Below are 26,523 nucleotides of genomic sequence, written 5' to 3'. Positions count from 1 at the left end.
TCCGGGAAGAACCAGTCAGCAAAACGGCATATTGTCGGTAAGTTAAATAAAAAAAGATGACTCGCTCGCTAACGTTACTCCCTTATTTGCTCGCTAACGGTTGCTGCTCTCGCTCAGGAGCTGCCAGCCAGGCAGGATGCGACTGTTGGGGGAAAACTGGTCGGTCGGTGAGTGAGTGAGAGTGGGCGAGTGGAACGGAGCGATGAGTCCACGTTCGATTATTCAGCCATGGAACGCCGCTGAGCATTGTGGGTGATGGAGTTCTTGAGTTGAATGCGCTCATGTCAATCTGAGATGGAAAGAGGCTGTTGCTGAATAAATTTAGCCCCCACAGGGATGAAATAAGTAGTACAGTGTACTTTACTTTTATGTTGTGTCATAGGCACCTTAAATTAAAGTAAAAAATAATACAATAGAAAGTGTACTTAATTACAAAACTATTATTATTAGTGCCTTTAAAAGTATTCATAATGCAGTAGACTGATTCACGTCAATTTGACTGTAATATTATTGGATTATTAATTATATTTTTACCACATCTATCAGTAATTCATATTCCTATCTATCTATCTATCTATCTATCTATCTATCTATCTATCTATCTATCTATCTATCTATCTATCTATCTATCTATCTATCTATCTATCTATCTATCTATCTATCTATCTATCTATCTATCTATCTGTCTATCTATCTATCTGTCTGTCTGTCTGTCATCACACTAATGCATTACTGTAATACATATGCAGAATTTTCATGTTGCAGTGAAGGTGAGCCAATTTTAACTGTCATCACTAGAGCAACACCAATAAAATGTGCATAGCTTATATACTGATATTAGCTTCTCCATAGACTAGACTAAAAGAAACATTGTATCAGAGAAAACGGTGATGGTAAAGGTCATTTAACTGTCTCCATTATGTAGTATAAGTTTATTTATTTTTTACACTTGTAAAATGACCTTACATGTACATAGATACAGTACAGTGAAGTCACAGTTATTTCTCTCAATGCTCTCTCTCAAAAGACTGCACAGTCACTCCATCATTCATTTTATTGGCCATTTTGTTCATGATCATGCTGACATTACTACTTCAATCTTGGATGTGCGAATGTGTTTTTGTGAATGGATATCCTTACATTTGTAACTCTTGATGGACAGAAGCATTAAGACTTGTCCGCCATCATGGTCCTTTTCCTTACAGTATGCAGAACAGCAGTGAGCGATACTCCAGTGTTCAGTGCTCTGCTGAAATACTGTAAAGGGTTAGATAGATTCCTCCAACAAAAGACTTCTTCCTCTGAGACAAACTCATGAACCCTCAAGGTCGTTTTCTTCCAGCAGTTCCAAGAGCGTCTCCTGGTTGGAGAACTCCTGCAGTGAGGCGTTCATCTCGTCCAGCAGATCCTCTCCCAGCAGGAAGCTCTTGACGTCGTGCACGGTCATGCCGATCCGGTGGTCCGTTATCCGGTCCTGGGAGAAGTTGTATGTCCGGATTTTCTCCGATCTGCCTCTGGTGCCAATCTGGAAGAGGAGAGAGAACAGCAAACAACGCCTAAAATGACTTGAACATTCAAACATGTGGAGTTTTTTTTTTAAAGTATTATCTACTTCAGCGTCTCACCTGTACTTTGCGCTGGTTGTAGCGTTTGCTGGTTTCCTCCTCCAGCTTCATGCTGTACAGTTTTGCTCTCAGAGACGTCATGGCTGTCTCCTTGTTTTTCAGCTGGGACCGTTCCTGCTGGCACTCTGCAACCACACCTAACAAACACACAAAAGTACAATTCAGATTTTTTGATTGCGTTGAATTGCACCTTTTCACACTCAGCTCAAGGTGTTTGCAGATTTTTACCTGTAGGCAGGTGAACTATTCTGACTGCGCTGTCTGTGGTGTTGACATGTTGGCCTCCAGCTCCACTTGCTCTCTTTGTTTCTATCCTCAGATCCTTAGAGTTTATTGTGAAAGAGATCTGACGGGAAGACACAAACACTTAGTATATGTGAAAAAAACAGCGTGAAGCAACAAATGGAAACTGAAGAAACATCACTTTCACATTACACTTTATTTACTTCTGAGACTACTCCTTCATAGTTTTTTTTTCCTGTGATTTCTATAATAAAACAGATTAAGCAATAACAGTAATCACATTAGTCAGTAATTCAATTTCCATCCCACATCCAATTTCAAAATTAAATGCATTAGCTTTCCTAAATGTTATTCCTTCGGTCTACAATGATTACGTTAGAGGAACTGAGTTGTTCTCTATGTGTTTGTGTCAGCTATCCATCCATCATATGAAACTGTACCTCAGTGGGTTGGGGCAGTACAGCCACAGTCATGGTGCTGGTGTGCATGCGGCCCTGTTTTTCAGTCTTAGGGACCCGCTGCACTCGATGGACTCCTGACTCAAACTTCATCCTCTTGTAGCTCTGAGGGCCGCTGATACTGGCCGAGGCGTGACGCAATCCACCTGGTGGTAGGTGATCAACACGCACCAATGCTATAATGTTAGTCACTAGTCCATATTACAGGTGATTCTTGACAGTCTCACTGCAAATTCTTATGTCAAGAGGGGAGCATGTCCACATTCATTTATTTATAGAATGTACAGTTTTTTGTTTAAAACATTTTTTTTTTTGAAGAAAAACATTGAAATCTTCCACTTCAGCGATCACTCTTCACATCTGTTGCATAGCAATTACGCCCCCTTGTGTTTACAGTCAGTTATTGCAATTAGTAAAAAAGAAAAAAAAAGAAAGAAAGAAAAAGAAAAGTCTACCAGCAGCATTTTACATTTTTTGTTCCTACTTTCAGTCCTGAGCTGCTAAGCCTAACACTAACCCCAAATGAAATTAACATTATTGTAAATTGAATATCTTTCACTTATGGACTATTGGTTGGATAAAATAAACCATGTGATGACAGTGGACACTACTTCCTGTTTAATACCAAATTTGGCAGATTAACCAGTGCTACTTCAGTCACTAGCAGACATAACTAGAGTACGTGTCTACTGACCTATCTCACTGGTCATGTGCTCCAGGACACCGAAGGTCCAACCGTGATGTTGAGCGAAGCCTTGGTACATGTCGAACACCTTCAGAGGAGAAGAGACATGACATAAACACAGAGAAAATGTTGTGGGTTTTCAATCTCAATTATGAGCCCTGACTCCTTGTTGCTTCTTCTTTGTTCATTTTAAGGTTTCTATTGTTGTCCTGATGCAAAAATTAAATAAATAAATTATACAATTAAAAAAATTGTGTCAATGTTATGACAAAATGTATTTGCTCTTTCCAAATAAATAAATCTACTGCTATTTCCTCAGTTGTTACCTACAAATATCTTATCATTGCAACAAGAACAGTTTAGGATAGTAAATAATGGATTAAGTAATTCCAGACCTCAGCAGTGAACAGCATGGCCTCCTGACCCCCAACTCCGGCTGTGACCTCCAGAATGAGGTCGCTCATATCAGCTTCCTCCTCGGGGATCAGCAGATCCAGGATCTGATCGGTGAAGCAGATCGATTGCACAGAAACAAACAAAAACAAAACATGAAATGGAAAGGAAACATCTTCTTCAGCTAGGTTGTGTTTTAACCTTAGCTCTGGTGTTTATTTATAAGTATTTATAAGTCCTGCCTTTAGTCTGAGATCTTGAACATCTTGTAAACAGCCCTCTCTCTCCAGCTCGGCCAGCTCTCGCAGGCCTGGGTCTTCATCTTGGGAGGGAAGCAAAAATAATATACAGTGAGCAAGGATTGTGTAATGTTTAAAGCTGAAATGATGAAATGCTGTGACAATGCCAGGCATTTGCAGATCGAACAAGTTGATTTTTCCGCATCTCTAAGTCATATATCACTCAGAGTAATTTCTAGTGATCAGTGTCAATTTACACCTCAAGGCAACATATTTGTCTGCTGTCAGAAGTTGTTACAAAATGTTTATATCATGGCATCCTCCTCTGAAATATTTTTTACTTTACTGTTTTGCTTCATACCTAAAGTGATTACATTGAAATGGTTTCTACCCTGCAATTATTTATGCACAGTTTATCAACATATTTATTCCAAAATATCCATTGTAAGTCACTATACAGGGTATCCGCAGGGTCTTGAAAAGTATTAAAAGGTGACTTAATAAAGTCTTAAATTTTGAAGGCATTTTTTCAGAATTAGCTGTCCAAGAGTTTGAGTCCTAAAAAACATTGTAAAAGCATGTGAATTTATTCATTTTTAAAAAACAAAGATGAACCGGTACATTTTTTTTTTTGATAAACTTTGCCTTATCCCAGCCTATTTTGAATTCTGTGGCATTATAGTTTCTAGTCTTTATCACAAACTAAAACTGTTGAGTTAAAAGTGTCACTGGCGTAAATGGTTACAGCTTGAAGTGGCGGTGAGGTATTGAAAAATATTGAGAAGGTCTTGAAAAAGTCTTAAAAAGGTATTAAAATTAACTTCAAGATTCCTGTATATACCCTGCTATAAATGACTGTGTATTTTGCAATATAGGATTGCATTGCACATACACTGATAGAGGATTTACCAATACTTTACCAGGCTTTTATTTCACCACATGGGTGTTAATCTGTTTCAAAACTGAACTGTGGAATAAGTAATTAGATATTCCACCAAAGATCTAAATTCAATCCACACATTGTCCCTGTGTTGTAGCAGCAGAGCAGTCTCACCTTTCAGGAGCACCTCAGTCTCAGCGATCTCTTTGTGCTTGGTGTCCAGCTCTCTGATGCTCTGGATGAGAGGAGACAGCAGAGACACCCGGCTCCTCTTGGCCTTCAGCTCCTCCTCGCTGCGCTGCTGCTCCTCCATCGCACCACTGTTGACTAACCTCAAAGCCTCACTGTACTCTGTCTCCATCTTCTTCAGGTAGTCCTGCAGAGAGCGCCTGGCGAAAAGCTCATCCACTGACAACAACTTGGTCACCAGCAACTGTGCACTGGTGTGAAAGGTCCTTGTAGTTCTGCCACAATGATTGTGAAATCTAACAGTTTGGCTGATGGGATGTGGTGATTTTTGTATAAGAGGTAAGAACTTACTGAAGATACCTTCCCTTCCTGTAGGAAGGAGGTTTATAGCTCTTCTATAAGCCATTGTAAGAGCAGATTTGGTAGGACTATAGGCTCACCTCATGTAACTTGGTTTGGCACATGCTGCTCCCCTTTAGAGAAACTTAACCAAATTTAATATAAAAATGCGATAATTTCAATGATCAACTATTATCTTTTACAAAAGTATATGCCACCCTAACTTCTATACGAGTTGATAATCTGCAGATAACGCATACAGACATTAATTCAGCATGCTTAAAATACACCAAACACTTATCTAGCACAAGTAGAGGTGCACAGGAAACCACATTTAACCTGCACATGTGAAGAGTAAAAAGCGAGTGAAATAAGTGGGTTTCAACTAAAAGCTTGTCTCCAACCTATTTTACATTTCTAAAGAATTTCTGAGAAAAGTAAACAACTAATTGACAGTTAGTTTCTAGCCATCTAATCTCTGATCTTCCAGTCAAATAACAACGCTTCTTTGGTCTATTGTCTCCTCGCAAATATCGATTAACTATACCGAACCAGTTTCCACTCATGAGTTGTCTAAAGACCGTCTAATAAATGATTGTAAACGCTTGTTGTAAAGAATATTGTTGCTTTACCACCTTGCTAAAGGGCGCTGACATGTTGGCTGCTCCACGCATGCGCAGTAGATGAGACGCATTCTTCTTCTTCTGTGGACATTTGGTGCAGACTTTGGGCGACTTCACCGTGATTACTCCACCCTGCGACAAAAAATAAAAGTCCTCCAAGACTCAAATTGTGAAATTACACAATATACACACTGTATTTATGTTGAATGAAAGTATCAATTTATATGTTGACTTTTAATTATTACTTTTATGATATGAGAGGATTGACTGAGAGAATACTTGACATAGTTTCACAATTTTTGTGTGGAAAAATAACCAGTGAAATGAGTAGAGTTGTGCCTATTATCTGTAATTCCAGTTTGTTGTGAGTTTCTTCTAAGTAACAATGGGTTTAATTTAAATATTTGCACCATGTACCAACAAAAATAAAGTTCTTACAATGAGACATGTATTTATATTTAGAAGACAGGAGCCCATTACTAAATGACCTTTGACCTGATATTTTTTATTTCCCCTCTCTTCCCTCCTGTGATGGTAATTAAAAATGACTGTGTGGACATGTCATTTGGATATTGAATTAAAGAAAAGGTCAACATTGGGATCATCGTTAGATTAGTATTATGCACTTTACTACACACAGCGTCTTCCTTTCTCTGACTGCTGTTTCCTTATTTCCTCTTTAACTCCTGCTTAATTGTCTCCCTGTTTCAGTCAGGTTTCAGTGCGTGAACATGGATAATCAACATAGTAAATAAATACTGATTCTGATAGGTGAGTATTTCTGTCTCCCAAGTAATTGGCCTTCATGCTAAATAAGTAAAGCGAGGCACAAATGTAAACTACCACAACCCCCAATGTCTCCTGTCTGGTTTCAATGAAAGAGCCTCTTCACACATTCCAGGCAGGGGTGTGAACTGAACTGCTCTGTGAAATGCCAGTCTTTTAACATTTTCTCTTTTTTTCTCCCCAAACAGTGGGAATCCTGGTACTAGTAAAAAGGAGAACTAAGCTCTCTCCTTCTGTTTGTATTTGCCTTGCAAAATAACTCCTGTTGCTGATCACCCAATAGGGCTAAATGACATAGCCTAGTTTCTCCATCACACTGTGATGTAACATGAAACACAAACTATGTCTAAAACTATGTGTAAAGCCTATTGTGCTGTTTAAGTTGCTGTACCATTATCACCAAGATAACAATGTTACATGTAGTCTCCAAAGACTACAAAGACAATGGAGTATAAACTCTGAAATGTATAAACTCCCTTTGTAACAATGTAAACCAACATAAAGCTGTGTAACCATGAATAATGTGTTTTATTTGAAACTATATCATAAACATACAGTAGGCTCGTGGGGTCGTGAACTATTTTTCTCATGTGTATATTCATCATGAACTCCCTTACGAATAATAAATATTATTACATTTTTGGAGTAATTCCTGTGCATCACCTTTATAATATTACGGATTTTTCAATAGTATTGTCCAATGTCTAACTCGGCTAATGTTTGGTAGCTTCAGATATTCCAATACTGTAGATATAACATAGTTTACATAGGTTACCACTGCTGTCATCCTCATCTTTTTTGGTGGGAAACATACAAACTCACCAAGAGGCGGAAAGAAATAGAACGGAACGTCATTTGCGCGTTGACGTCATTTCACGTTTCTAAAACAGAAGCTCGTCTCCCATTGGTCAATCGTTTAAATGGACACGCACCCGCTTCGCTGTGATAGGTTTGCGCCTTTTGCGCACGGATTTCAAATGCAGCAGCCACTGGCGCCGGGAAACTCCTTCAGTCCGAGGAGGAGCATTTAATTCAGGAGAAACGAGCTGCCAGTCGGAGGGAAACGCGAGTCTGCTTCGGATTAATGTTATCTACAAACGCAAGGTAAGAAAGCTGCTCCACCTCAACAAGGAAGCTTTAGTATTAACGATGCTCGATGTGTAGCGGTAGTCAGCGGTGTTAGCTAAGCCGTAGCAACGTAACTTGCTAAAATGTTTAGTCACGTCCGAGGAAAAGCAAGATAAGTTAAATGTTTGCCAGCAATACGAGCAGATACGGTGCTTAATCACTCATTGAGTGCAGTCAGTGCTCATAGTTTGAGTTATATTACTGCACACTAGCTGGTAAAATAAGTTTGATACTATTTTCCACACACCCACTGCAAGTAACTGTAAGCGCGAAAATGGAAGTAACTACGTGATGATACTGTATAACACTGAGCATCATGTATCACTTAATATGCATTTAGTTGTATCGTAAGAGGTTGATTTTTGTTTCGTAAGCATTAACATGCATTAATTTACTTTGGTTTCCTGTCACAGTACACACACATTTACACACACACGTCACAGTTTCTGCCTTTCCGCCAAATTTGTACCGCGCAAAAATCAACCATTTGTTTCGTAAAATGTTTTAGCGGTAGATGTTTTAACTGTACACAATGGTTATCGTAACTGTCTATGAGCAATATACAGGTGTTTTATCGCTGTATTCGTGTTTCGTAACGAAATAAATAACTTTGATGTCGGGGTAGGTAGCTAATGTAGCTTGCATGGGAGAAGCCATCTTGACAGTCACATTCAGCATGAGACTTTTTTTTTTTTTAACAGTATCTTCATATGTCTCCTGTTTTATCCAGGAATCTACATATTATACAGTTTGTATGTTTCACTGCAAGAAAGCCACGATGAAATACCCAAGCTACGAGGCTGCCAGGGTTAACAAGATGGAGAGGAGCTCTGCTAACATGGCTGCTGCTACTGCAGCACAGTCCAAGGTGGTTCACCTCAACAAAGCTTCACCCGTGAAAGATCCCACTCCCATCAAACCCCCGTGTCCACCTGCCAGTGTGATCACAAAGTTGTTTTCTCTGAACAACAACACCAGAGAGGTCCACAACAAGGAAAACAGCAGCACCAACAGAGAACATGATAGGACTCATCTGGACGAAGGGTTTGAGGACAGCGGGTACCTGTCTCTGCACAACAGTCAGATTTTTGATCATCACGAGAGTGAAGAGGATGAACACATCCAGGGAAAACCTGCAGCATCCTTGCCACCTGCTGCTGACAAGACGATATCGCCAAATAACTCTCCCTCCAAATGTCAGACGAGGACGAACTCTAGCTGTCCGATATCTGCTGTGGTGGCAGCTTCCACCCCTCGTCCTAAAAGGAGAACAGTGACGTCCACCCCCTCTGCCCATCACAATGACCACTACCTGCCTATACTGAAGTTTCAGCGAGCTGTGTGTGAAGAGCTTACCAAGAGCTATCAGAAGAATAAAAGGTAGGCTTACACTCTCATATTATAAAGCTTCCTTTCTCTTAATATGAAAACTTTAGGTGTAAGACTAAACTAATTTGTTAAGTAAATGAGTAAATTACAGCTGTTTTTTCCCCACATCTTGCCTCAGGTACGACTGGAGCATCATTTCAAAGGTGGCAGAGGACCATTGTTTGCACCAGGTGATCGGAGGCCAGATGGGTCTGGAGTACGTCGACGTGTTTGCATCTCTGCTGTCCAGGAACATGAGAAGCATCCTGACGAACATCCTGGCTCTGCTCGGAGACATGGACCTCATTAGGTAAACTATACAGCGAGGAGAGAGGATTCGTATTCACATCAGATCAGGACTGACTATAATTTTGATTGTGTTTGAGTGTTTGGTACGTGTGAGCTTGGATAAAGGGATATTAAGTGCTTGACACAGAAACTCACAAGCATTCAGTTCTCTATACTCTATTCATCACATGTTAAACTTTTCTCACCTCAACAGCTGTAAGAAAGTGAGCAAGACGTGGCGGAGGATCATCTGTGAGGATACTGCGGCTCTGCACAGGTGTCGGGCAGCTGAGGAAGCACTCAGGGTGAGGAAATGCGCACAAACCCACAACTTTAACCCGCATTTAAGGAAGGAAGACAAGTTGAAAAGAACTTGGCATTTTGGTGCCGCTGTTCATTGTTAGATTATTACACACAAAGAAGAAGAATACATCCTCTTATCAGTACAGGATACTGGGAACAACACCACATAATCGGCTTCAAAAACTGTTAAACCCAACCACACGTGTATAAGACTGGTTACCCTTTTTTTGATTGTGGACAATGCCAGATGTCATGCTTTTGAATCACTTGAATCATGACACTTAAATATTGCCAAAGGATGATAGTGACAGTGGCTAAAACTTACTGCAGGTTTTTCAATGCTCTAATCCATTTTCTTTCTTTCTTTTTTTAATTTAGGAGTCAAGTAGCTCTGTGAGACAAAGAGGTTGTGGACTGACAAGAGATGTGACGGTGTCCAGAGTGGTGCTGTCCTGTATGCAGACCCTGGCCTCATCAACCACGCCATCTTCATCTTCCTCCTCCTCATCCTCCTCTCGGAGCTGCAGGGTCGTTAAACAGAGTACTCCCTCTCAATACGGCAGCACACCCACTTCTCAATGTACACGCTTCAATGAATTTGTGCAGGTGAGTGTTTGGACCAAGAGCCAAAAAGAGATTTTTATTGATCGAAACTTTCAATAGTGCCCCACTGCGCTCCAATATGATATTAAAAGCCCCTGAAATGAGCTTAGTCTTTCATCTTTAACAAACATTTTTATGTTTTTGTTCTTCCGTCCAGGCTGCCAACAGTCTGAAGCAGCACGAGTCTCTCCGTTCCTGCAAGCGCTGCGGTTCGCCAGCGACGCACTCGCCTGAGACGCAGAGGGCCACATGCACACGCATCAACTGTCTCTTCGACTTCTGCACCCACTGCCAAGAGTCCTACCACGGCTCGACCCCCTGCCGAACGGTGACGCCCAGACCTCGCTTCGCCTCCAAGACGACGCAGATCATCCCCGGGAGCGCTCGCAGCAAGAGGAACGTCAGGCGGCTGTGAAGGTTTTTAATCACCCGCTGTTTTAACAGAGTACGTCATATTTAACTGTGCGCTGCCAGTGTTTCCAGCAGCTCGGACAATACGGGAAAGTTTCTACACATGCACAGTCTCCAAGTGGCTTTCCCATCCAAATCAACTGACTGAAGCACTTGTTTGAAAAAAACACGAGTGGGACAATCAACCTGAGCGTGTCACGTGGCCTAATCTGTTGTCTGTCAGCAACAATTTGATGCCAAAGAAGATATTTGGACTGTTAAGCTATCAAATTGTACATTTTTTATTATGTTTTAAAATGAAATTAATGTAAATATATATTGTCACTTTTAAGTGGTTTTGTATACGTTTTTTTTTTTTTTTTAAATAAATGTTGATCTTCAAGAGGTCTTTAAATGTGAACATTCACTGTATTTGTGTTGACTGTAAATAGATGTTTCATAAAATTTAACCAGACTTTTGTGGTTCTTCATTTATCCCAGAGCTGTGCACTGACACAACTTTAGTTTAGACAGTGAAGTGGTCACTATAAGATCGTGGGCTCCATTTTACCATAAATGATTATCTGTACTAATGTTAATAAGTAATTGGCTGATTAATTGACAGAACACCGATCTAATGATCAGCTATTTTCACCTAAAATAATCTTATAAGCTTTATTTCTCCTTTTTTATATAAAATGTTACCATTGGGCTGTTGGTTTGAACAAAACATTATCGCGGCCTTACTGTTTTCATGTCGTGAAATTAAGCAAATCTTGAAGATATTGTGATATACAACAAATTTTAAAATGCTAATCACTGACTCACTGCAGTTCAAAATGAAAATTTAATGAGGAATTATGATGCTGGATTCACACACTTGGCAAAATAAGGTGTGATTAGGAAATTTGTCACCACCTGGTTTATTTGAGGTGCTCGTATTTAATTTTATGACAGTTGCACTGTATTATTGTACATTTTAGTGAATTACATTCACCTAGCAGCTATGTTTACGTCTAACTTTACAACATAGAGATGTAAAATATGTTTGTGTCGTCTAAGCATTTCAACCTAACTTGAGTTATAGTAAATTATTATTTCGATAATACAGTTAGTGGTAAAGACAGTTTTTTCTGTCTTTTCAGCTGCGGTCACTTCCTAATTTATTTCACTAGAGGGCAGCATAGTTTCCTCCATGTGGAGCTCCTCAATTCAATTAAAACATTTATGAAATTAAATAAGGGCTAGAGGTGAATCATTGGAGTATAGGTTTTGATGTATTTTACCTCTTTTTTTGCATTTGATGTTGAGTGTCATTTCAGAAGAATAATCCTAGATGTACGTCAGAAGGAAGGGTCCAGACAGAGCAGCGAGATGCAGGAGAGAGAGACGTCCACCACGGGCATCTCTGAGGTACAGAAAAAAGCTGGAGCAGTTTTAATGTTTCACAAAATTATTAGAGATGAATATAAACTTTTCTTGCAGTATTTGATTGTACAAAAGTCTGAATATATATTTGTCTGTCGTGCTTTTCTGTTTTGCTTTTCACACTCTTGTGAGTTGTTGTGACATGTCTAACAAAACTGAGCTGCAGTTGAGTTTCTCATCAACTTGGTTTGAGAGAAGAAAGACACCATCTTTGGTGAGAATCTGACTATAAACAAACACACCTCAGTGTTTTTCTTTTCTTTCTTTCTTTTTATAATTCCTCCAAGGCTAAAAATGGCCTGTGTCAGTTTTCCCCATAAAAAGAAGTTTGCCTGAGTCAGTCATCACTTACGGAGCTGAGAATAGCATCACTGACATTAGATGGTTACCTCTGACATTTTGCAGGATGACCCATTTGTCTCCCTCTCTTTTAGAGCTCAGTCTCTCCTACTCTCTCTCTGAGTTTTGTTGTGATGACACATGTAAACATCAGTCAGCTTTCATTCTTGTGTCAGCTCCCTGCATGGCAATTATTTCTGTTCAGCCGGACGTCCTGTGACGTGGAAAAATCCCTCATAATTTCCCATATATGTAGCTGCAGCACAGTGTCACATGATGCTTGTCAGAGATCTCCATGTTGCCAAATATTTCAACTCTAAGAGACTTCTAGTGGCTGTAGTGCAGTGACCAGATTGTTTTTGGTAACCTTAAATATTAATAGGTGTCAGCCTCAGTCGCTGGTCTCTTCCCTCAGCAGCAGCAGCCTGTGTGTGCACCTATCAAGTAAGAAAATGTCATGATGATGGAGCTAAATGGACTATTTTGTGACGCGTCAGTGCTGCTGATGTCTCTGTAGTGGTGGTGGCGGCGGCCTATTAATCTGTGCTGTGGCCTTTCGCTCCCTCAGCGACTCAGGGTCATTTATCTGGCAGATTTATTGATCGGCTGCTGCATCGAGACACAGCCCCAACACCGCCGGACCTGCAGCTAATTGTAAAAGTCATTAGAGCCTGTGTAAGTGTGTCAGTGTGTGTGTGTGTGTGTGTGTGTGTGTGTTGATAATCTGGTGCACCATGTAACATTGTAGCTGAAGCTTCCTATATATGTTATTAGAGCAACTTGCTGCAGGTCAACATTTTGCAGATAATCTTTGAATTCAATGTCTTTACTGAGCTTCTTAAGATGAAACAACAGGCCAGGCAGCCCATAAAATAAATGTTAAACCAAACATGAGAGACTTATTATAGATCATATGTCACATTGATACAATGACAGTCACAGCTCTGTTTATTCCCATATTCAGCACAGTATCACAAAAAACTTCAATACAAAAGCACATGAACCAACACAAACAAGCACAAACAACCAATCAACTAATTGAAGCCTTTCTCAAATATATTGATACCGTATGAACTGAATTAAGAACGGATGTGAAGATAAATAACGTTTGTGTTCTGTTCATTTCTATAGGTTTGCTTCACACAACACTGTAGGATTGAGAGGGGCTTTTGCTTGTTTTGTAGTTATATCTATTTATGTACATTTTTCAGATGTTTACTGCAGCGCTGCACTGAGGCCATTTTGAATAATAACAGTTATTTATCCTTAAAAAGTAAATTGTTGAGTCTCCAATATATAGTTATCACAACTTGTCTTTGACCATATCTGAGGGATCATTACAAAAAAAGTGTGTTTTTGTCACTATACACGAGGAATATTGGATCATTTATACATTTTCCATTAGTTAATACCAGTGTCAGGCCTAAAAATCAAATTATTTAACCAATATAGCTTGTGTGACTTCTTATCAGATTGATTATACATTAATACACTGTGATTTCTCAGCTGTGGTCCACCTGAACCCACATGGACCTATGGTAAATATTCCATATTGCCCTCTGGTTATTGTCTGAGGTTTGCAGTCGATACATTTATCCATAAAATGTGTTTTAATTTCATTATCTGTCTTTTCAAAAGCAAGGGAAATCTGTGTGTGTGTGTGTGTGTGTGTGTGTGTGTGTGTGTGTGTGTGTGTGTACTTTTTCTCCTCATTCTGCCCTCTTCACTCCTCTTTGTCACTATTCTTAGCATTTTAATCTGTTCATCCTTTGAAGTTCACTCTTTTTCTGCTTTTTCGCATAAATAGCTCCTTTCAGCCCAAGGACAGACGGGGAGGAGGAAGCGTTATGTGTGACAGCAGGGCAACATCCAGACCATGTGAGTTATGTGTGTGTGTGTGTGTGTGTGTGTGTGTGTGTGTTTAGTTCAGGTTGATGATCTTGATGCACACTGACTTCTACATGTCAATCGGCGACAGAGCTGAACTGTAAAAGCCCTAAAATGAAGCTGTCACCCAATCGCCCCCAGGGAAACTATAGGAACAAACAGGAAGTGAATCCAGAATGAGGAGAGAAAAATAAATCTGGCTGGTAACTAAATTCTTTTAATAAAATAAAATAAAACACAAACAGTATATATGTCAAGAGATGTCAGAACACATCACAGCTTTGTTTACTATTTTGTCCTGTGAGTGATTGGTGATGCATAGAAGATAAAGTTGCAAGTTGTGAGCGCTGTCTGAGTCATATCTGTAGATGTATGCGTGTCTTCAACATGGTCAGCCTTCACACACACACACACACACACACACACACACACACACACACACACACACACACACACACACACACAGACGGACACCGTGCTTGGTGTTAAAAGGCTGCAGCCCTCTGACTCTCTCTCTCTCTCTCTCTGTCTATTTTTACTCCGTTTGGTCCATTAAGATCAGCAGTGATGAGAGTTAATGAACGAAGCCTCTCCACAAAACAGGCAGTAATCACAAATGGAGACACGCACACACACACATACACAACCACAATGCTTCGACAAAAAAAAAAAACACACATATTGACCAGAGGGTTTTTTTTTATATGACGACAAATCTGCCTCACTCTGAGACAATCAATTAAATGTGCACACATGAAAACACAAACATGAAACATGAATAAAAACACAAGTACAACAAGAGCAAACACTTACTGTGCAGTTACAAAATATAACACACTGCAAGGGTAACAGAAAAAAAAAAAGGTGTTATATTGATGCTTCATTAATGATTTAATATCTAAGCCGATTAGTTCATATTATGATGATTTTATTTACATACTTTTACTTGAGCAATGTGTTTAGTTCAGGACCTTTGGGCTGCTTTTACATTGTGATATTAGGGCACTTACTCAGGTAAAGGATCTGAATACATTTTAGCATTTAGCATCTGGTGTGTCTGTCTTACATGAAATTGATACGAGCTGATGCTGAATCAGCAGAGTCCCTTCAGTCCATCGTCCACACAGAGTGACACCGTTGCCTCTGATTATGAGATTAGCTGATCTGGGGGTGCAGCCCTGCAGAACATTGCTTATGACATTTATGAATCAAATATCTGCTGCTATTTTGACGCTTGTAAACAAACTGAGTCACAACAGAGAGGGAGAGAGAGAGAGAGTGAGCAGCTATGTGTTAGCTCAACAACACCAGGATCTATTTAGACAGTATGTATGGGAATGCTATTTTCTGTTTGTTTACCTTTGAGACAAAAGTGTCAAAATGCAAAAAATTATCGTTACTCAACCAGGAATCATTACAAGGAATTAAATCGATATATATCTATAGTATCAAATGTGAAAAATGAAATATTTTCAATATTGGCTTCAAGGTCTTTGATACTGCACATTTGAACTGCAACTAGAGAGTAAAGTCCTTTATCCAATTTTCCTGTTTACCAAAAATCAATAAATCTTCACACTCGCCGCTGTGAGAAATTAAAGGACAATTCCAGGCAAATTCAACCTTTCCTAATATTTTAGGTCTAAAAGGGTGGCGATGCGGAGACAGACAGAACCACTGCATAACAGGAGCAATTAAAAAGAAAATCTTCAGATGCATTATTTCAGACCTCAAATATTAGGAAATAATAGCCCCAGGTTAAATTTCCTGGATTTGTCCTTTAAATGCTGCCGCAGTAACACTCATTGCCTGTAGGTGGTGCTAATGTTGAAATGTTAAATGCCATTACTTTCTTTGCCAGCAGGTGGAGATCAACGTGTGTACAGATGGAGGTGACTGTGGCAATGGAGGTTTTTATGTAACACTGCGAAATGTGTGTGTGTTTGTATGACTGTGTGACTGAATATAACTGAAAGGTCTTTGAGTGGTCAACAAGAAGAAGCACTGTATACAGTATGTGTTGTCTATTTACATCTATAAGATGAATCACTACTGTGTCACTGCGGTGAGTCTCCTGGGACAGGAAGCAGCAAAAAAGGACATTTACAGAAACGTCACCTAAACTTTGCCTTATTGTGGTGAAGTTAAGTTATCCTGTGACGATTCCCATGATGCTCTCTGGGTTTACAGAGCAGCCACAAAGCTGGTAAAGAGAGAAAATGAGTTACTCTCCTTTTTTTTAATGCTTCAAAACTGTGATGAACGGAACAGAGACAAACAGTCCAGTCTTCTGAACTTCTCTCTTTCTATATCACCTGTCACCTCTTAGGGTGGGAACCATTACAGAGTTTGCCTGAGTGGTCCGCTAATGGTGTGAAGCACGACAGCATGAATGAAAACCCCGGGCATGGCATGGGCTCAGGGTGTTAACACTGAAGCCCAATGGATTTCTTTCTATGAGCAGTTTGCCATTATGTAACCGAAGGTCAGTAAAAGTGCTGTAATATTGTATCTTCCAAAAACAGAGGTAAGACCAAGAGGAAACACCAGACTCACCCTTCACCTCAGATAGCTCAGACTAGTGTCCACCTCGAAGGAATTTATTCATATTTGGCTCAAACATGAAGATGGACTGATTGGATTTTGGTGTCAATCTTGTTCAAGGTCAATCTTGCAGTGATAACGAAACAACGTTTTAGCTTTGTGAACAGTATCGCACGAGCTTCTGAAATTAGTCCCTTCAAATGTCTCATGTGGACTCAAGGAGGAACTGACCAGATTTTGGTGGCCAAAGGTCAGAGTCCGTGTGACCCTGCAGAGTTAATTACATGATAATCGTGGCATAATTCAACACAAATATTGAAGAGAAGAAACTGATGAAGTGACTGATGAATTTTATATCCATATGATTAAAGGTCAGCTTCATCATGACATTACAGTGTTCTGCAAAAACACTCCTGGCCAATAATTCAACATTGTCACTCATTAAGCGTTGATTGAGACCAGATTTCCTTCAACTTGTCGGATGGATACAACCACAAAGCTGTAATTACAATTTCGAGTTTCCTTCAATCCTTTCTCCAGCATCTGAAAAAAATAACAACAACAACACGCTTTTTCTAGACTTCATCAGTGGAAATAACAACCTAAAAAATATGAGAAGCCTCATGTTAATCTTCACGCTTTGTTGTTTGTTTGTTTGAGCTGCAAATGGAAATGTGTTCATGCATGACAGATTGGATGAATCATACTGTGTCACTGCACTGACACTCTCAGGACAAGGAGCAGTAAAAAAAAACAAAAAAAAACACAGAAATTTACAGAAATATCACAGATTATGACCCAAACTTTGAGGCAAGCGGGGTTAAGTCACACAGCTCTGGGTTTGCAGGACACAAACAAACAAGCAAGCTGCTCTATTTGTCACAACACTGTACAGGACGGAGCAGAAACAAGCTTGAACCTTCTTCATCACCTGTCACCTCTCAGGGTGGAAGCCATTATAGGGCAGAGCTGTGGAAACACAGCTGGTCGACTGAGACGTCTGCTAATGGTGTGAATAACGAACTGAGTGAGAGGCTTCTTACTCTCAGGCCTTTAACAACCTCACAACCAACTAAAACTGTGAAAGCTGAATGAATGGGAATCAAAGGTGTAATAAGTACATTGATTCTGGTGGCCTTGATGTAGTTACATACAAACTCTAGCCCAACGATCGGTTTTGTGGTGCCATTTAAAACTTATAATTTTATATATGTATCTTTTTTTAAACATAAAACTTAATTTAATTACTCATACAGTGGTTGTACAGTCATTGTTGTGTATAATTTTTTTTTTTTTTTGCGTTGTCCTTCATTACATCCGTTCATCTCTTCTTGGGAAGCCTAAATGATTTTAAAAGATTTTATAACGACTTAAATTTTTGTAACTTACCTTCATAATAAATAAAAACACTGAAACAAACACCAAGCTCTCTCCTGACCTTGGATAATAACCTGTTTCATCTCTAACTTCCTATAATTTGGTCATCCTAATCTTTACTGACTTCTTGAATCATGTTCTTCTTCTTTACTGACTTCCTAATCTTTAATTTCCACAATAGCAAATGTATTTCTTGTATGGAGAGGAAAAAATTTATCCTCTCTCTAGAATTCATCATCCATATACTTCCTACAGAAGTAGGAGACACAGGCACCTTTCCCTCTGTCCACCAGCTGATTACACAGTTTCCTTTAAAAGGCCAGTAAAGTTTAAATGTATCTCCATGCCTGCCTGAGGTAAGTGAGAAGACAGATGAATGAAATACTGTCATCCATGTCTTTTTCACCATGAACATCTATTATTACTTAGAGAGAGACTTATAAATGTATTTAAAGCAGAACATGATCATAGAACAAAGACGAACCTAATACCCAACTAATGAAACTTGTGTCGCTGTCCATGGTGCTGAAGTTTCTGTTCCTGTTCACCCAGTGTCACACATCACATTTTTCGAACTTAGCCTCTATACATGGGGCGCCTGCTTAACCTCCTGTGCCACTTGGCGCCCCACATTTCCTTTTTTTTTGTCTCCAAAAGGATATTATGCTAAAGAATGTTAAAAAATGCATGTTTGACTCTTCATGGATGTGGTATTATGACGCTCCTGGATACAATATTCAGGAAAAGCTTCCCAGGCAGCTAAAAACTCCGCACACCAAATCAAATTCTGGCTCAACAAGGAAATAAGGAGGTAATATAGGGCGAAAGAAGAATTGTTCAGCGTGCATCCAGTGTGTTTATTCAGTGTCACTGAACTTCATGTTAATCAGCTGGCCCCCATGGGGAAGAGGAGACGGTTGCTTGTTGCTTTGTACTCAAATGTGACAGCACTGACTTTGGATTGGGAGGCCTGGGGATCAAATCCAGTGATCTACCATTGGAAGAACAAGGAGCTTGTTCTCTGATAATTTATATAGTATGTGAATAGTATAACACAATTAATTGTGTCATTATTAGTAAGCGTTATCAGGAAGTATAAGGTAATTATTTCTCAGGTAATCTCTGTATTAGAGTCAAAGGGCAGCTGGAGGGGATCTGGCTCCACTCAGAGGCTCATTGTTTAAAGTCTCTCAGCTTTGTTGAGCACATTGTGGGAGAGATGATACTGTATGTTTGGCTACAACTGTGGAAAATTACAGTGTAATTTGGGACCAAAAACAGCATAAAGGGAAAGATTTCAGACAATTTCAGACAACATCTCCCACTCTAGCCGTCACCCATTGAAGATTCCGTGCAATACACACCATCCTAAAAAATGATCCTGATTATCTAACAGTGATTGATAAGAAACTGTAAAACCTTTTGAAATGTGGAATACCACACCAATAGACAAGACTTTTAAAGTTTTAAATGGAGTCTCTTGGTGAAAGTATGCAAGAGCAGTTGGCGTTTGAAAAAGTCAAATTTGGTTGTTTCACCTCTTCCCATTCATTCTCTATGGGGAAACATTTTTGCAGAGACTGCAAAAAACAACACACAAAAAAAACTGAATAACGAAATGAGTAAAACCTAAACTGTCAAACAATCAGCCAGACAAAACAACTCAGTTTTGAAAAATAAACCAACATCTTTTATTTGTGAGTGGTATACATCACTATATGCGCTAAAGGCAGGTCTATGCACAGTTATAACTGCTTTGCTCTACATATTGAATAGTATAAAGTGAGTATATGCATCTGTGTCCGTTCAAAATGTGTTCCCCTCTCATTTTTCTCATTTAACTCTGTTTTATCATCAAATGACCATATTCTTTAATACAACTCTTGCAATGTGCACCATTGAGAATTTATAGGATAATTATTCACTTATCACTTATATTATTCAATGCAACAGATTATTTCTTGCCTGTGTAATAGTACAATAAATCAATAATTTGATTGTTATTACACGTATTGTTGATCTTCTGAAAGTGAGTTCTGCAATGGAAGTTAATTCACTCAGTGTGAAAATTAATACGAATCCAATCACAAATGTTCAATTTAAAATGACACATGATTCAATAGATTCGATGAAAAGAAACGTTGCTGTTCCACTGACGTTCAACGGGTCAAATGTGAAACTGAAAGTTAATGGGATAAACTTCAGGGGAAATATTTCCATTAAAACCACAGAACTACAGTTACATAAGTGGAAATAGTTGACAAGCACTGAATGCTGTAGAGTGGTGACTCAATTGAAAGGTACTGGAGATTAACATTAATTGCTCAAGTAAGTGAGAGGGAACTAAATTTATTTGTTGGTGTAAATAATTAAGAACTTAATCACCATTGACAATAGATCCACCAAAATGAATCTATTGAAATCTTGTTCTACTACTGTTCAATCTGTAAAATGTTTGGATGTAGATTAATGGGACTATATTTTTCCCTTTGATGTTATTCCTGCTTACATTCATGTAGAATTAACTGGAAAACTTTTCCATGAGTAGAAATACATGACTTTAAAGTGACACTCTAGCTACAGAAAATGAATGGGACATCTTTTCTACTTTGAGTAAACGCAATGGCTCTTCCTCTGAAGTTCAATGGATCACATTTTCAACACAAAATACAATTTTGAAAGATTCAATTTGCTCCTGTGGGAAATATTTGAATTGCTCATTAAAAGCAAAAGAAGTCAATCATGGATTTTGTTTCTACAATGCTAATGGTGCTTCTGATCCACTGATAAGTTCAATTTGACCCATTTTCTATGTTTTACAATAAAAGTTAATGGAACTTTTGTTAGTGAGAATGAATCTGGCGACTTGTCAGTGAATATATGCTAAAGAAGCACTGAAAATCAATTGAAAATAAATGCTGCTATTGACATCAAATTTTGGGACAGATTTAATTGATTCCTTAGAAAAGTTTTCACGGGAGAAACATTTTCATTGAAAGTTAATGGAACAACACTTTAGATTTTAGAAGAAAGTAAAATTGCTATTTCTGTTGCCAGGTGCGATCTCCAAAAGCTCATTGACCAAACCACATGTGGACACGCATGTTGCTCAGTGTGGCCCGAAAAGAGTCTTTGGGGCCAGAATTTTTAGCGATTAGTATTGTGTGTATATATATATTATATACAGTGTAAACATGTACGGGTGTGGATGGATAGATAGGTAACCACATTGGAGAACACATCGTCGTTGGTTCATCTGACTTTGATCGTCCTTTTTGGATTAATATTGTCATATAAGTTGAGTTGTTTTTGAAATGGGTGTTTCATGAGGATGAGTTGAGGTATTTGCTCGAGCACAGGTCCCTCCTCAAAGTGGCTGCAGAAAAAAAATGGACAGAGGAGAAAAGGTGTTATTGATCAAATACAACCCTATTGGACCAATTTATCCATTTAAGATCATTAAATTCACAAGTTCATGTACATTATGTGGACATTTTGTGTTTACTGTGAGTTTCAAATCTTGACAATGAGGGCATTTATTGAAAGTAGGCCTAAGGGTATTTCTGCAGGTCTGCTCTAAAGCTGATTTAAGACTTAAGATTTAGTGTCAGATTTAAGGTTACATTAGGTTGAGGTTAAGAGGTGGAAGTGTTGTCAACATGTGCACCTACCAGCTGAAAGTTGTTTAGGAGGTGATCTACGTTGATGTCATCGTAGCTCTCCTGGAAAGTGTTGGGTTCGTCCCTGGACTCCTCTGGGTCGCTGGTTCCAGGGTCTTCTAGGCTGTGGACACAGATGAATAGGATTTTATTTAGTATAACACATAACGAATATCAGGAAAACATGTTACGTGAGTGACACTTGACAGAGAGCAATATACTTTTTTTTTTAGGCTAAATCATTCCTTCCTGTATTATTTATACTTATTGTGGTCCAAATGTATCATTTACAATGATCATTTATTGTTCTGTGGCAGAGCTGAAACATCTCCAGTGATGTATGTTGTTTTGGATCTGAGATTTTTTTCTTTTCTTGCACTGAGTTAATTTACTGTTGAGAAATCCACGTTGGATTCTAGTATGTTGTTATTTTCATGCTGTTTCAAACTTTTTTAGAAGCTGCTTGATTACTGGAGAAATAATACTAGAGTTAATTGATGTTGCGCTCTGGATCATTGGGTTCTCAGCAACAACAGTCACATTATATTAAGAGGTTAAGTCAAAGTAAAGGCATCTACTGCACAAATTAATCAGCAATCATCATCCTAAAGGAGAGTGCTGAACTCTGGACATTCAGATTATACAAAGCAAAAAAGCAGCAATGGGGAATAATCAGTTAAGTGCAGTAAATGATGCCTGAGCTACTTTTTCTTGCAAATTTAAATTGATCTGAGGTGGATCTGAATCACAAAGTTATTCACACATGGTACAGTAGATAATAAAAACCTGTCCAGGACTGGTTCCTGGTTCTCCTTACCTTCTCTTTCCTGTTAAGACTGAGTTCAGGTATTTTTTGACGGCCATCTGTTTGCGGAAGCGGCTGTAATTATCTGTAAAGATGGCGTCTGAGTGACGCTTCACTGGCTCGTCCATCAGCTCATCACTGTACACAGGAGAGATCACGAGAGGAAACAAAGAGAAGAGGTCAGGGGGGCAGCAGGCAGGGCTCAATACTAAGTCAGTGCAGCTCAGGATCTGTGATTCTATGATTCATGGTGTCTTCTCCTTTGTGTGTTTGTGTGGGTCCCTCCTGGCTGTATAACAAAACATGTAACGATGGAGCGATGGCATAAATTAACCTTTAAAAATGTTTAGTCAATTACAAAATGCATCATCAAGCAGGACGGGTCCTTTCATGGTAAATGTCAGGGGGTCCTCTCCGTCCAACAGCAAACATTAAAGAATAAAATTCAGCCCTCTCGACATACAATAGTGAAACGTGTGACACACTTTCAGCCTCATCTCTGAAATCACTAAATGTGGTTTTCACAAGGAACATCTTTCACTTGATTCACATGACTTCAGGAATTTACAGCTGAAATCCGATTAATATGATTTATGATATTGAATGCAGTTATTTTTCCCTTCATAACTGAAGCACACATTTAAAATTTGTTTTGTGTTTTATTTGCCTTTGTGTGAGTGAACCTGCACAAACATAGAAACCTCAGACTGTCAGAAAAGCCCTGATGTGTTCATCCTTCAGCAATATTCAGACTGTTTTAGTCCGGGGTGACATTTAGGATGTCATGTCTCTGGACCATCTACATCCATTTACATTAAAGTTACACATATTTTCTACCTTTTCCTCTACAACTTTATAACTGTGCACAAGAAGAAGGCACCACATTCATGAGCAAAGGGACATCCTGTCTATCTGAATTTGGCTTCAGATTGCAACTCTATCCATCTGAGTTTCTCTCCATGTTTATTTTCTTGAAAACCGTTTCATACAAGTTTCATACACCTGGAACCAGTTTTTCTAGAACACTTGACACATAATAGTGTTTTTTTCTGTTTTCCAAACCTGGAAGCCTTCACTAAAGGCTATTACGTAACGCTTTAAATCCAATTTAACGATTTAAACTGGAAAATCAATAACTCCAACTCTATAGTTTTTTTTTCGCCCTTCAGCCTCGACCAGTGTCTGCAGCAGCTCCACCTACCTGACCCGCTTCCCGATCAGAGACTCCAGGTACCTCCGCGCTGATAGCTGACCCAGGAGTTTGCTGTATCCGCTGGTGAACAGACCGTCTGCGTGTCTCGTCGGTCTGCAGCATCACAGGACACTTTCATTAAAATCGGAACACAATTTCTAGGATAAAAACACCAACAAATGCACAAAAATGGACGTACACCGACTCCAGTTTGGAGGCTGTAGAGCTGTGAGCTGTTCAATTCAATTCAATTCAACATCCCAGCATAAAACGCTGTGAGAAGACTGGTGATGATACAAGATAAGGATGTATCACTTTGTTTACACTCTCAATATGAAGTCATTTAAATATTAAAGCAATAATCTCTCATAATTTATGTTATCTACGACTTCTGGCGTCAACAAACACACTGTGTCTTTATCTGAAATGATATCTGATGTTAGTGATGACAGCATAATCCATTCAACATTCATCCACAGGTTTCCTCTCACCTCATGGATGTGTATGGCAGACTCAGAGTCCGGGAGTACAACACACTGCACAGGGCTATTAAGAAAAGCAGCTGGGGGCCGGACCGCTGTAACATCGCTTTACACCTGAGGATGGAAACGAGAAGATGAGCGCGGCACGTCCCCTGGTTCCCCTCCAGCCCAGCGATGGTAAGAAAAGAAAAGAACTCCTCTCCTCTCCTCTCCTCTCCTCTCCTCTCCTCTCCTCTCCTCTCCTCTCCTCTCCTCTCCTCTCCCATCATTGCGCTGTCAGTTTGGCTCATTTTCTTAAATTTTGCAACACATCCACTGCAATAACACATGAACACATGCTGAATCGCCCAATAGGAGTAGTTTTACCATTGATCTTTATAAAACTTTACCATCTGATGTTGATTTTTGACCAGAGACAATAACTTTACAATCCAATGCGTAATTACGCACATTCCGTCACTGTCCAGGACTAAATGTTTTTTTCAATTAATCCATTTGAAAAACCGCAGCTTTGTTGGCACCACATACATTTTACGAGTCCAGATATTAATGCCATTCATTAGGAAAAAAACAAAACAAGACATGACAAATCTCGTTTGCATTTTCAAGAACTCAGCTCTCTGACTCCTCACTCCATATGAAAACACAACAGAAGGTTTTAGGCATGAACTGCTACTTAATTTGCTAAACTCCTTCATTAAATGTGAATTTTAACAGAGAAAGGAAAAAGAACAATACCGTAATCCCGTGCGTAATTACGCGGAGCGCGGAGAGCAGCGCTGATTGAGCATTTTACAATCTCAGAGACGCTTCAGACCACACAAATACTAAATTCATCTCGTGGTGCTGTTACTTCAATTACCCATACGCTAAAACGCCCACAATAGATTTATCCAAAACCTTGGCAGGAGCGCGTAAAAAGACCAGTAAGAGCACAAGTTTAGAAATGACCAAAAACGGAGATTACCGAGGACGAATCATCTCCAAAAACGAAAATCACTGGAATAGTTTCTATGTAAATATGAAATCTTACATGTGCTCTAGAGAAAGTTGTCTGCGTTTGGTTCTTTCTCCGCTGCGCGCTCCAAAGTCCTGATCTTCAGCCGGCGCTGCAGTATGTCCACTCTTGTTGTTGTTGTTGATCCGCTGCTGCTGCCTTGGCTCTGTCTTTCTGCTCGCCTTCAGCTCTGCTCTCGTTTTATACACCTGGATGTTTCTCATGGAGCAGGACGGGACCTCAGATTCAATCAGGGGCCTGAGACGTCAGTAGGTCGCTGCTTCCGTCATTGGTCTTGCTCACAGTCGGAACCAAACAGACCTATGGTGAAATTAGCGTGGAGGTTTTTTTTTTTTTCTTTTTAGTTTTCTTCCAATTAATCGTAGGAATAACTAACTTATATGTCAGTGTTGATGCTGTTGACTCATCTGATGATTTCTCCCTGGGCTCCTTTCCCATCAGCTGCTGCAGGGAGGCAGGAAGGGAAATAAATAACAAATAAGAATGTAAATCTAAAGATTTGGCATCAAAGTTTTCTGTCTAAAAAGATGGAGGAAGAAGAACAGAAAAAGGATAAGAAAATGAAGAAGCAGAATATGTTATTATGACCAAATAAAATGACATGAAAAACTGCTTCATCCCTTCAAATATACAGTATATGAAATAAATATTCATGTCACAGTTTTCCTTGACATGTACCAAGGTTTGGGGCACGCAATAATCTTGTGCAGTTTTTCATCCCTTTTTAAATTTATTTTTTATCAATGTATATACTTAACAAGGCCAGTGATGGAGATTTTCGAAGAAGCTTTTCTTTTTATCTCCATAGTTCCACTCATGCTCTGCTAAAATGATTTTTTTTTCTTTTAAAAAGGGCAAAATCTAATGGCTAAAAGCCTCAACGTAGTGATTATGTTGATGTTAATACTTTGGTTGGACTGTGGAGAAATCTATAAATTATTAACACAGAAGCTTCTGTCTGACTTTCTCTCTCAGAATCCCATTGTCAGCCTCCTTTTGTTTGTGTTTAATCAGTCCCAGAGATATAAATTATTCAATTTACAATGTCTGACAACTGCCTTCTGCCCAAATGATATCTTACACTGACTTAACAAAACAAATTCAGAACAAACTTTGAAAATATCAGTGTTTGAAATGTACTTATTGTGAAACATCAATATTGTTCAAATGTGTCCTCTTCTTTTAATTTAAATCTTCCATTTCCTCATCGAGATTCATTTCACAGTAAAAATGTTTTGTTTTGGGTTTTTTT

The 26,523-nt window shown here is 39.1% G+C and overlaps 3 protein-coding genes across 3 annotated transcripts; 1 reads left to right on the top strand and 2 right to left on the bottom strand.

Annotated features, from left to right (window-relative positions):
* Nucleotides 1-1,035: 1,035 nt before the first annotated feature.
* On the bottom strand, nt 1,036-5,747 carry mtrf1l (mitochondrial translational release factor 1-like). The gene is made up of 8 exons (XM_085799515.1): nt 4,698-5,747; nt 3,647-3,726; nt 3,407-3,511; nt 3,021-3,099; nt 2,309-2,472; nt 1,854-1,971; nt 1,626-1,762; nt 1,036-1,525 (listed from the first exon to the last, which is right to left on the bottom strand). Exons 1-8 carry the CDS (start codon nt 5,116-5,118, stop codon nt 1,313-1,315), a joined length of 1,317 nt encoding a protein of 438 aa, XP_085655641.1. The 5' UTR covers nt 5,119-5,747; the 3' UTR covers nt 1,036-1,312.
* Nucleotides 5,748-7,431: 1,684 nt separating this feature from the next.
* Nucleotides 7,432-11,010, top strand: fbxo5 (F-box protein 5). Its single transcript, XM_085798990.1, has 6 exons — nt 7,432-7,564; nt 8,319-8,968; nt 9,096-9,266; nt 9,459-9,549; nt 9,926-10,153; nt 10,308-11,010. Exons 2-6 carry the CDS (start codon nt 8,343-8,345, stop codon nt 10,563-10,565), a joined length of 1,374 nt encoding a protein of 457 aa, XP_085655116.1. The 5' UTR covers nt 7,432-7,564; nt 8,319-8,342; the 3' UTR covers nt 10,566-11,010.
* A 10,058-nt stretch (nt 11,011-21,068) lies between these two features.
* On the bottom strand, nt 21,069-25,430 carry vip (vasoactive intestinal peptide). Its single transcript, XM_085798989.1, has 6 exons — nt 25,287-25,430; nt 24,263-24,367; nt 23,781-23,885; nt 22,592-22,717; nt 21,787-21,898; nt 21,069-21,491 (listed from the first exon to the last, which is right to left on the bottom strand). Coding segments are annotated over exons 1-6 (459 nt in total). The 5' UTR covers nt 25,289-25,430; the 3' UTR covers nt 21,069-21,482.
* Nucleotides 25,431-26,523: the final 1,093 nt, after the last annotated feature.

Source organism: Trachurus japonicus, chromosome 15 (assembly GCF_045865225.1).
Source record: "Trachurus japonicus isolate A0001 chromosome 15, Traja_1.0".
Classification (NCBI taxonomy): Eukaryota; Metazoa; Chordata; class Actinopteri; order Carangiformes; family Carangidae; genus Trachurus; species Trachurus japonicus.
Note: the sequence above shows the minus strand (reverse complement) of the source record. Positions and strands in the feature narration are given on the sequence as shown.